Source organism: Montipora capricornis, chromosome 6, assembly GCF_036669925.1.
Source record: "Montipora capricornis isolate CH-2021 chromosome 6, ASM3666992v2, whole genome shotgun sequence".
NCBI classification, from domain to species: Eukaryota; Metazoa; Cnidaria; class Anthozoa; order Scleractinia; family Acroporidae; genus Montipora; species Montipora capricornis.
The window spans coordinates 682949-695448 of record NC_090888.1 but is presented as its reverse complement, the minus strand read 5'-3'; the positions used below and the strand labels follow the sequence as shown (position 1 = coordinate 695448).

The following is a 12500-nucleotide window of genomic DNA, read 5'->3' as shown; positions in this document are numbered from 1 at the left end:
CGCTCGAAGTTTCTTGAAAACGTATGGCGAGACTTACCCGCGTGCCGCAGATTGCGGATCTTTATTGAAAACCAGGGGCCCGTTTCTCGAAAGTCCCGAAAACTATTCGGGCCCGAAAAGCCATTTGTGAAATTGCCAACCGCTTGTTTCAGAAAGCCGATCTTTTAACATGTTTTCAAGGCAACAAAAAGAAAAATAACTGTGAAGTTTGACGAATTAAATCCTCTCCGTTCTTGAGATACAAAGGGAATTGTTACACCCGAAAACGCTCCGTAAAGTTTCGGGACTTTTGAGAAACGGGCCCCAGGCTTCCAAGAAAAGTCGCTCGTGATAGCATAGGCAACCCAAGCTCGCGTCACTACAGGCAGCCGTTGAGAATATAAACGTGTTATAAGACTTTGTATGGTAAATAAAATAACGAAGAGTATGAAGCATAAAAAAGGCTCAATTTAACGTTCATTCAATAAAATGAATAAAAATGACTCACCTCTGGTGTATTCTTGTGCCTTATTACACCGTTTCGGGAATTCTGTGTTTTCAATGTTTTCAGTGTTCTGAGACGAATTAACAAATCAAAGTCGCCTTTAAACCATTGAGAACTGTGAACAGTTGGTTCCCGCGACCGAGAGCCCAGGAAAAGGTTGACCGGCCAAAATCTGGCACAGTGTACAAAATCATTTGCACCAACTGCAGTTTTGTATACTACGGTCAAACTGAACGATCACTAAAAACTCGAATTACAGAACACAAACGGGCTGTTTCTATGTTCGACCATGACTCCAAGATCTCTGCCATGTCCACGAAAACAACCACGAAATGGATTTTGGAAGTGTCAGAGTTGTTGCACATGAGGCTAACTATCACGAGCGACTTTTCTTGGAAGCCTGGTTTTCAATAAAGGATCCGCAATCTGGAAATGACCACACGCCATCCCAGAGGTATACAAGTCTCTGGCACGCGTGTAAAGTATCGCGATACGTTTTCAAGAAACTTCAAGCGGATTTTTTTCTCAGCGCGCGCTCGACGTGCTGTTATTTGAACCATGCGTACTAACTTTATATTAATTTCAACTGATGAAGGCTTAAGCACCAGCCGAAACGTCTTGAACGAGACGTCAAAAAATAGTCAGTTTCAAACCATTATCTTACTAGTATGACTGTTAGCTCCTGACTTCCACTACTCTATTTTTAAACTTTTAATTACCTTTGGTGATAAAAGTATAAAGCGGCTAATGTAGCCACAATCAAGAAGATGATTGTACCGAGGAGCACGGTCATGACGAAGTAAATTGTAAAGGTTCTTGATTGGCTTTCACCTGGAAAGAAGACAGAGACTAAGAACATTGAAACTGTTCAAGGAACTACGACAAGAGATTCGATCAAACTACAATAAGTATGCCCCGGATCCAATACTTATCTAATCGCACTTGATTATTACCATTAACTTAGAATATTAGCATGCTGCAGACCCACGAGATTGCCAAAGGTGTCCTGGGGCTCATTTCTCGAATGTCCCGAAAGTTTTCGGGTCCTTTTCGTTTGCTAAATTTCCCATCTGTCTTGAAGTCTTCAAACTTCACAAACAGTTTGGATTTTGTTATCTTGAAAACATTTTAATAGTGGGGACTTTTGAGAAACCCGCCCCGGGTATCAATGAAAGACTTCTACACTGCTCTACTGCAAGTACAACTTTTTCGCTCCAGCGGCAGACTACACCCTTGGCTCGGATTTGTAGGGTCCTCATCCCACGCATTGACGAGAATAAACTGATTGATTGATTATTGACAGTTTCGATGACTATCAGCCGTCTTTATCAAAACTAACAGGGTGAATGTCCTCGTGAATTGCTAATTCTGTTTCTTTTTCTGTTATTAATCGGTAAAGCTTATTGTATATTACAACGGATATAGTAATCAAATGGACGATAAGTAATAGTAATTCAGTTAAGTTCGGCAGATGAGCTCTTCAGCTCTTACGCCGCGGATTAACCTTAGCACTAAAGGATGTGAGCTTACAACGTGTACTATCTCCAGGGGCAGACTATTCCATTCAAGAACGACACAAGGACAAAAAGAAAATTTAAATACTTCAGTACGGGGAGGAAGGTGATTTTCTTGTCATGAGAGCGTATTGTTTGAGAGTAAGAGAGAGATATCAGTACCTTTAAGATTCTGGAGGGCTTAAAGGGGCCTATGAAAAAAAAAATGTCTTTTGCTTATTTTAAAGATCTTTCAAAATGATGAATGGTGTTTTCTATTTTGGCATATCTTCCCTCGTTTCCGAGATATACACATTCAAGTTTTCTCCGAAAATATTGGATGCGTGTTGTTCAAACTTGGCAGAGGTAATCTACGTCAAAGAAGGCACAAAATGATATTTTCTGTGCTGTTGCCAAGGCAACCAGTCTATTTAGCGCAGGATCGATTTCATCGTTTATGGTCGTAATGAGACACGTTCACTCTCGGTAAGCATTATGGACAGCACATGCGTTGCAAGTCTGACCATTTGACTGTACTTAAAACCGGCCTGATGTCTTTTTTCTGTTGGTAGTCACAAATGTGCATAGCCCATGGATATTGAATTAATATCCGATCGGGTAAATTTACAGTTATTCCCTCCAGTATGTCCAAACTTCCCTACTTCGCGGAGAATTCTCATATTTTCCCAACCTTCATGATTGTTTGCGAGCGCGTTAGACCACTCGGCCAACGTGAAACACTTCCGGCACCTAGATGAAAGCAAACATTTATAGTGGAATCTTTCCGCCCGCCATGATTGATTCATTATTAAACTGTTCGATAAAGTGGACAGATGCTTTTTCTTTGAGAATAGAAACCTTTAAAGGTAAGGATAATTTTCTACGTTATTTCTAGATCTTGCCTCGTACTTGTGTGTTCCGCTGTGAACACTATTTTGCATAGAACGAATACTTCATTAGAAGTATTTTGCATAGAACGAATACTCCATTAGAAGTATTTTGCATAGAACGAATACTCCAATATTTCTTGGAAACCAGTTTGTTCGCCGTTTTGACGTAGAAAGAAAATAAGAAAATAGCTTTCAACGGCCAAACAAGATAAAAAATGAAATCAAGTTTAAAAAACCAAATTAGCTATCGCTGTCACGAAGACTTCGCAGCGGTCCCCCATCCAAGTACTAACCCCATTCTGAGGAGCTTAACTCTAACTGACACTTGGACTAGAAGAATCAACGATTATGTTCTTTGTATTAAATTCACACATGTATCTTGTCGAACTTTATAACACTTGAAAGAGAAAAAAAGCAAACTAAAAAAAAGGGGTGTCTTGCCGTTATTTTGTCACAGATGCATCCTTTGCTTCGTGAGTTGTCAGTATTAAACACACAAGGAAACTTGATCACAGGCGGGCGCTAAAATCGATGTCACTTTCGATTTTACTTGTACTACCAAAAGTACGATAGAAAAATGGACTCTGATTGAACGTAACAAAAATCTCCCGCAATGCTTTCGCTGATGGCAAATTGTTTTATTCTCGATCGACACTTCCTAAAAGTTCCTTCTGCTGTCCTTAAAAACTTCATGTTAATATTTATTTACTTTTGCGTCAATATTTGTTTTGCATAAAGCAGGCAAACAAAATCTGTACCTTGCTTAGTTCGCATTTTTGAGCGTTAAAATAGAATTTTTAGTGGTATGGTCCGGACCGCAAGTCGCATATTTTGACGTACCCCATCTAGATACTAACCCCGCTGCAAATGAATTAACTTTAGAAACATTGGTCTTGGAAAGCTGTCAGAAGCTCAGAGTGCAAGCTTAAGCTTGTGGTGAAAAAGAAGCTGTAAATGATCAACATGTCAGCCTTGAAGCCAAACGTTTCTCGATTTCCTTTTATTTTCTTCAATCGTTCTGCGTTTAGTATTTTTCTGAACCACATGTCTTCTCAGGGAGTTAGGGTTAGGGTTTCCCCAAACTTCAGATATTGGTCGAAATGTTTCGCAGAAATTTACAGAGCCCAGTATGAAAACGCCATGTTGGTTCTGTGGTGCACCAATATGGCGGCCGGAAAATAGTGTCAACATCTGTTACTTACTTTGGCTATCTAGGCGAGTGATCATCTGTACTGAACAGACAGCTATTTACTTAAGCACTTTTCCTAATGCTTTAAATTCTAAAAAGGCTCAAAACCATGAGATAAATATATATTTCTCAATAAACTCGATCGTCGCCTCGTGTCACGCACCGCTATAACTCAGAAATTCAAAATGCTCTGGTTTCTAAACGAAGCACGCTATTGATCTTTAAAATTGCAAATGGATACAAATTTACCGCCTCTTATGCCTGATGAGGATAAAAACTTTCGTGGCTCTTTAGTTTTGGATTTTAGAAAATGATGACGTCACGTGAAAACGATCTATACTTGCCCAGGATAAACAGACGACTGAGCATCTTTACTGCAGGTCATAACAATGGTCCCATTTCGTCAGAGAGAAATTTCGCACCATTACAGCTGTGGGTTAGGGGCTTGCTGCACTTGCAACACCCTCATCGCAGAGCTGCTGGCGACGTAAATCAAAGGGTGCGTTTTGTTTTGGGTAAACCTGTTTTGAATAATCACCCTCTTTCGAGTGTTGTAGAATTTGGTCGATACATACATCGACCGATAAGTTAAATTTCTTTTAGAAACCAACCGCGAGTTGTTTCATGGCCAGCAACTCGTTATCAAGCACTTTTTCCCCGCCCTTGTGAGAAGAGTTCATTAAAAATTTCTTTGGATAGCAACTTTTTCAGCAGCGATTTTCATCATGTTCTCTCAACAAAGGGCGACTACACTTTATAAAATTAAAAAAAAAAAAAAATGTCCAGTCTCCCTAAGGATCGAGTACAACTGATCTTCCTGGAAGGGCATGGCACCCTCCACACATGTTTCTCTAGTGACCAATGATGACATCTAGCTATAACGAGACTTAAGTCTATTTCCCACTCATGCCATAAGCATAAGCGATAAAGCAGCATAGTGTTTTTGTCATCCGTGCCCTTTGTAGAGGTCAAGACAATTATTCAGGCGTATTTTGGGCGCGCGAGGGCACATTTTCGTATTAGGCCACCATTTTTCTAAGATTTGGAAACTGTGGAAGATTGGGGCGAAGAAATATTTGCTGAGGGAGTAGACGTTAAGTGGAAAAATGGGGAAGGGGGGAGGGGGAGGGGAAGGAAAAATACGCCAGCAACAACTGTTATGTGTAGGCTTCCTGAAAAAAAAAAGATATCAAATCTAATCTAATCTATCGATTAAAATTCATAAAATTCGTGTATAAATACAGCATTACAAACCCTTTTTCAACGAACCTCCTGGAATATGAAACGTTTTAACACCAGGAGACCCAGATCCAAACTTATTCATAGCATGCACCTGAAAACGAAAACAAATAAAACAGATATATGAAGTAGGAATGAGAAATAAGTGATGTATTCTAAGAACTCGTACTCGTGCAATTCTTTGGTGTATTGGCCCTTCTCACCTCGAGCAAACGTTCCACCAAAGCACCATCTTTGATGGGAACTGGGATACAGTAGTAGTGATCGCACACGCCTACCACCGAGGTGGCCAGGGTTCAATTCCAGATTTGTGGCCAAATGTGGGTTAAGTTTGTTGTTGTTTCTTCACTCTGCTCCGAGAGATTTTTCTCCGGGTTCTCCGGTTTTCTCCTCTTCTTAAAAACCAACATTTTTAAATTCCAATTCGATCGGATGACGGACCTCCCTGAAAACCACTTTCGAGTGAGTAGTGAGCTTCCTGGGTAGTTATCATTAACTATTATTATGATATATATATCTTACTCTTTCGTAAAGTGACGAGAAGTTTCACGATTAAAGTCGATAGCAAGCAACTTTTCAAGATCACTCGAGGTCAATACCTAAATAGCAGGGCCGCATCAATTCAACCAAACACCACCACCTTTAAACAAATTACTCTTCAGATGAGTAAAGGTGTTAGTTTCTAAAGAAAATGTGGGGCTACGTCGGTAATAAAAGAAACCCTGAAAGGTGTTTTATTTGACGACTTGATAAAGGTCGAATACCGTCGGACTGCTGACGTTTCAAGCGTTAGCCCTTCATCACAGTAAATAAAATAGGCCGGTCAACTCCCAAAACCTCAGCCATTCAGTTTTTCTCGATAGTCAGTGTTAATTCGACCGTAATCAACTCATTAAACAAAACCAAGTTCTTGTTCTCATCAGACGGTCTGTCCATTTTTATCGATTTGCGAAAATAGGCAGAAACCTAATAAACTGCTCAAATCTTCTTACATTACAAGTTTACCTGAAATTCAAAGGTTTTTCCCGCCACTAGATTTTTAATGCGTGCTTCATTTTCTTTTGTAGTCAACGTCTTAATGTCAGAGGAATCATCTACGCTGAAGTACTGCACCACATACTTTTGAATTATGCCATTTTTACATTTTAAAGTCCATGACAAGTTTATAGAATCATCTTCAGCGAGATAAACATTAACATCTTCTGGTGTGCCAGGAACTATTAGGAACAAAGAAAACGTTATCATGATCAGTTAGTACCGTAGTTAGTACTGAGCCATTATTACGAAATTAAAAACCTTTTGAAAATTCTGAATTTTGCTCACACCAAAAATTAAAGCACTGTACAAAGAAAGGGAACGAAGAAAGAGTATGGCTAGACATGTTTCCTCAATCTTGTATTTGCTAAACTAACTTACTTGATCCTTTAGTCCTTAGAGTTACCACTGTCAATGGTTTCTTGATATTAATAGTATGACTTGTTGTTTCAGCTATTTTGCTGACTCTGTTTCCTGCTTTAATGTTACACGTGTAGTTTACAAAGGAAGCCAGATTAGTTGCGGTGAAATTGGTCGTGTTCTGCCCCTGCATTGACAATTGGGCTCCGATGCCGCTTTTGCAAGTTTGGTCGCCGCAGCCGCTGCCAGCGGCATCTTCGCAGGTCTTTCGACAATCCACGTCATAAAACACGGTTGATTGAGCGCCAGTGGTGGCGGGAGGTAGCCATGTTACGACAGCTGAGGTTTCATTTACGAAAGATACGGACGCATTTCTTGGCTCTGATGGTATCACTTATAGATGTGAAAAAAAAGAGAATAAATAAACACAACTTAATCGTACTGGTTCTAAGGCGGAGAAAATTGTTTGATGAACAATTGAGGCTTTATCGGGTGCAATACCGTGTTGGGGACGCTATTTCTTTAAGGGGAAAACATCTCAGAACAAAAAGAAAGTAATAACAGCTCAATAAGTCGCTTAAAGTAAGTAAGGATGAGGGTCGTGTAGATATTCCTGGATTCAAACTATTAGCTATTCTTTGTTTTTCTTTTGTTTGCTGGTAATATGGTACATTAAAAATTTTTTTTTTCACTTAACGTTTTGCTTTTTGTTGTTCTTCAAAATTAAATTTTATCATTGTTTAAACGTTGACAAGGTTTTACCCTATGTGAACGAAATTACCCAATCCTGAACGCTTTCCATAGTGTTCGATATTTTTTGCATGATCTTTTTCTTCAGCAACCCTCGGCTTCGGTGCATGCGCGGTTTTGATGGCTGTGAACTTGTCCTCAAACTCCTGGTTCAAAGCTGAGGAGAACTCAACTCGTCATAACTAAGATCAAAACTTGTTGAAGTAAGATCATCTTCCGGGATAAACGGAGTAGTCCTCAGAAGGACTGTTGTTGGTAATATTACCAAGACAGGATGTTTGTAAACAATATAAACAGCTTACCGGTGCAGTTTAAGCCCCTCCCTTCATTAAATGTTCCAAGGGGACAATCTAGCAGATGAAAAAGACGAAAACCATAACATGTCAGACATAGAAGTGGTCGCATGCATTCAATTTCAGTAATTGGTCAGTTTGAACGATGAAAACAGCAGCATGCATCTGGCACCACTGTACTAATACAAAAACAGTTCTGAAATGAAATGACCCTGGATGGTTCGCTAAACGGCGGCATTTTCTAGAAATGGTTTTACCAAAGATCTTAGCAAAGTGTTTTTTAAACACTGGAAATTAAAGGGTGGCAAAAAATTACTCCAAAGATCTGGTCAGGTGAGCTTTGCCAACTAAAGAGGAGCGAACTGCTTCGTTGTTATGGTTTAAACAATACTCTATGATATCCAGACTGGACGTTAAAGATCAGGTGGCCACCAATGCAGTGCGGAAGCAACTAAACAATAAGATAAGATACGTGCAACTACACAATCAGTATTTGTGAAGGAAAAAACGAAATTTTAAAAAACCAAGCCGTCAATTGTTAATCAGCAATTGATCCGTTGTTTATCATTGTGTAGGGGGTTACATTTTGATGGGTGAATCACCCGACACCCGCGTCAACAATGCATTGATGAGCAAAAAAAATTCGGCAAAAGGAAGACAGATGACTTCATGCATTGTGGTTTCTAATGGTAATAGCAACCTTTTGAAAGAGCTCAGAGCAAATCTAAGTTCTGAGAAAGTGTAAAGTAAATTCGATTGTCTAGCTTTCAAACTGCTTCTTATCTGGAAATTAAAACCTAACTTGGAATACTCAAGCAGAGTCTATTCCTGCCAAGCATATTGTTTAACTTGAAACATATTTATGTTGCTCATTGTTCTTTTATATGCTTTTTTTACCGACATATCTCACCTGCTTATGCGTTCAGCATAAAGCTAAAACGTCGTCGTTGTTCACTTTTTCGCTCAGTTTACTAAGTGTTTAAAATACTAAGGAGAATTTGTCTTTAGAACAATAGAAGCAAACCTGCACATTTTCCGCCAATGTTTTCCTTGCCTTTCTTGCAGATACATCTGCCTTCCAGTTGACTAGTATTCCACTCACCATTGCTGTCACACAGAACAATCAAACTACCTGGCAGAGATTGCACAGAGTTTGCAGCGCAACGCCCTTCCACGGTAATTGATGCTAGTTGAGGAAATGTTCTCGGGAGATATACCAAACTGTCTGCAAGCGCGGCTTTTTCAGTGCAAACCTTATATGAGACCTTGACCGAGTACAATGTTCTACATCCACCTCGATCACGAAATCCAAGAACAATATATTTACTTGTAACCTGAAGAGGCATTGTTGAAGTTTCTCTGTTGTCAGACTGACGGCTGATATTAGCAAATTTTCGGTATAAAGTGTAGTTGCTGATAGGGTTTGGTATGTGATTAGCGTCTAGGCTTGCATTTGATTCCCAAACATAAGCGTAAAATGAATTTCTACAAAAGTTAAACGTCGGACACTGTTGTGACTTATACTCTATGGTGACATCCAGTCTTCCACTTTCTCTTACTGGAATGAGACCGCTTCGTAACCAGTTGTTTGGCTCCTCGCTGTTATCATGATTGCACACGGAGTATCTATCCTTTAATGTTTTTACATTTCCATCAGATATGACGCTTGGGTGATCCCACTGTATATATAAAGAAAAACAACAACGAATCATAATTAAAATTTGTTCTTCAGTTTGCAAGGTCATTGGAGCAACTAGTGAAAATGAAGCCTTGATTTAAGGTTCATAGGAGAACACCTGACCTTCTCGATCCACATAATTGACAAATATTCCTTTGTATATATATCATCATTGAGATATTGACAAATGGAGAATCGGGACCAGTGATATACACAAAGAAGATATCTTTATAACAGCGTGCGAGCTAGTCCAATCCAAATCCTATTAAGGGACTACGGTGTATTTCTCTTTAGGGTTATTCAACACATTGAGACAATGTCCAAATATGGTCATCGAGCGCTCAATATTCGTCGTGCGTAGCCAACAGATATCCTGCGATATACGTAATTTCGTGTGTCGCGGAGAAAAATGGTATTTTTTTCAGCTTTTTTTCTTCTAATAAACGTAGAAAATTGCGCTTTGTCATCAATGTGTTGAATAATAAAACAATTATCCCGCTCAATCTTGCGAAATATCGCCTGATTTTAGCCAGCCCTGCCTACGGACTCGTCTGCAAAGTATCAGGCGATATTCCGCGCGATTTCTCAGGATAATTGTTAAATATATGCTCAGCCGATAGGTGCAGTTTCATTTTAGATCCAACGTTTTGCCGAGTTTTGCGAGTTCCCTTGTAGTTGACAGTGAATGAAGTAAACGGAGGAACCCAGGGAGTGACCAGCCAATTTTTCTCCCAGCAGACTTTTTAGCTAACGAGGAAGTCAACCAGAGCAGGGGGCAACGAAAACGAAGCACAACAGGACCATTCCACCCAAAAAATGCACAAAATGTTAATGAAAGGCGCTCAACAAGAACGAAAAAGGCTGCAAGTCGGTCAGTGGCAACTTTTAAAGGCAGACTTTGTTTTTTATTACAGTTGTTCAACCTGCCGAAACAGGAATTAATTACAAAATCAACAAAATAAAAAACATCAATCACGCATTACCTATAAATTAAACAGTATTGCCAGATTTCCTTTGTGAACTTAGCTTGGTGCAGTGAGAAAAAAAAGTTTCCTGGAGTCCGTCTTCAGCAACTGCACGTGAACTGGGCATCATTCTCAACAGTCCAAACCCTTTGCTCACTTAGGCATGTTGACTTTGTTTGTCTACATTTTTATCGAATGCTTTGACTTCTTTTGCCAATGTTTTCTTTAACTGAAGAAGCGAATCCTTCGTTTTCAATATTTAGAAAAACCAGATGAATCGTTCTCGGTCAATGATTGTCGCTTTACTTGCTCAACTTACTTGTGGCGTGTTTTTAACCAGCCCATAGGATAGTTTGTTTTCCTTCACCGTGCGTTGTGAGAACTTTGTAGCCAATCTCAAACAAAACATGTTTTTTCGCCCAAGTTATTGTTGCTACGTTATAAAACAATTGGTTCGTGGTTTTAGCTGTGCGTCTATCGAGTTATGGATGCACTTGGGAGATTGCTAAGCACTCAAGAAGCTAGAGTCGTACTCGGCTATCGCATCGTGCGACTCTTACCCTTCTTTCGTGCTTAGCAACCTCCCGCGTGCATCCATAACTCGATAGACGCATGCTCACTATGAGCCAATTGTTAAACCCAGATATGACGCCGAGTCTGGGAATCGAACCCAGGCCACATTGGTGGGAGGCGAGTTCTTTCACCACTACGCCATCCCTGCTCCCCTAAGATGATACTCACATAATGAATTTGTAGTAGTTTAGCGTTAATCAAGTTATCCCATTCTTGCTGAGCCCACGGTGGTGCTGCCAAAATGTATACTTGCTCTGATGATGCGAGATGTGCAAAGATGACGATGGAGATCAAAGCGGTCCAAAAACGACCCATAACCATTGCGTGACCTACAACATGATCAAAATCAAATATCAGCTGAAGGAGCTAAACTCTTAACAGGGTTAATCGTGTAAACTGAAGTATAACTACTACTACTAGGGCGACTCCTAAGGTAGATAATCAATGCCTTGTCACCACAATTGTCTATCATTCATATAACTGATCATTACTGATAACTTCATCGGCATGGTCTACTCCGGTATCAGCTAGTATCGTGTCAACAAATGTGTACCTCGGTCTGCCCTAGACGTCACCATCCATGGGCCGGAGCCCAAAAGATGGTTTTGTTGGCAATCAGGTCATCGTGTCTGGCAATATGACTCGCCAACCGCAGTCTCATCGTTCTGACCCTCTGTGATCCGGTCTCAAAGTCTTAAAACAATACTCCATTTGAGACCTCGTCGGTCCACTTGATGAACAGTGACATTCGCCGCATGCTGGAATAACAACCATCGATATTCCGCGCTAGTGTCGTGTTAACTGTCCATGTCTCACTGCCATACAAGAGTATGGATGGACAGTGGCTCTGAATAAACGGATCTTCAGCTTCTTCTTTATTCTGGACGACCAAATCTTCTTCATCATGTTACAGGCACTCCAAGCCTTTGCCTTCCTCACACAAAAATCATGGGTTGAGTCTCTTAACCAAGAACAAAGATAGGCGAAATCATCAACTTTCTCAAGTGCTTGCCTAATGAGAGTTCGGATTGTTATGTCCTTGTTGTTGACGCTTGCGTACTTCGTCTTGCTTTCGTTGAGATGTAGGCCCACGCTTCTCGCTATCTCTTCGAGTCGTAGCACGAAATCCTATGCCTCCTCGAGTTTGTTGGTTAGGAGGGCAAGATCGTCTGCGAAGTCAGCGTCAGAAAGCTTGACCTCAGGATATCTTCGACTTCTTTTATTTTCAATGTTAGTAACAAATAAGTTCTATTATTATACATTGGTGTCACCAGCTCGATTTTGATTGGCTATAAGCAGGCAGCTAATTCTTGCTTGCTAACCCTAACCCTAATCCTAACCCTAAACCGGCCAGACTTAGCATTTTACTAAGTCTAACGCCAGACGATTTTACTTGTCAATGGGGAACCCCCGGGAGTCAATGGGTTAATTAATGTGCCAACCAGAGGCTCACTGGCTTTTGAAACAAAGGGTCTTTTGTTCCTGTGGTTGGCACATCAATGTTTGTCAACAGATATCTTCCCTCATATATAGATGAACTTCTAATTCACA

General features: G+C 40.2%; 1 protein-coding gene across 3 annotated transcripts in view; it reads right to left on the bottom strand.

The window, feature by feature from the left end:
- Positions 1 to 12500, bottom strand: part of LOC138051125 (ephrin type-A receptor 7-like) — a 34667-nt gene that overhangs the window by 10285 nt on the left and 11882 nt on the right. For 2 of the 3 annotated variants that reach the window (XM_068897272.1, XM_068897274.1), the window contains exons 2-8: positions 11118 to 11278; positions 8758 to 9412; positions 7743 to 7790; positions 6712 to 7083; positions 6301 to 6512; positions 5326 to 5389; positions 1204 to 1315 (exon numbers count right to left, since the gene is read on the bottom strand). In XM_068897272.1, coding sequence (XP_068753373.1) covers positions 1204 to 1315; positions 5326 to 5389; positions 6301 to 6512; positions 6712 to 7083; positions 7743 to 7790; positions 8758 to 9412; positions 11118 to 11278 — 1624 coding nt within the window. Of the gene's footprint in view, positions 1 to 1203; positions 1316 to 5310; positions 5390 to 6300; positions 6513 to 6711; positions 7084 to 7742; positions 7791 to 8757; positions 9413 to 11117; positions 11279 to 12500 lie in introns of those variants that run through there. The other variant, XM_068897275.1, reaches the window with a different exon arrangement.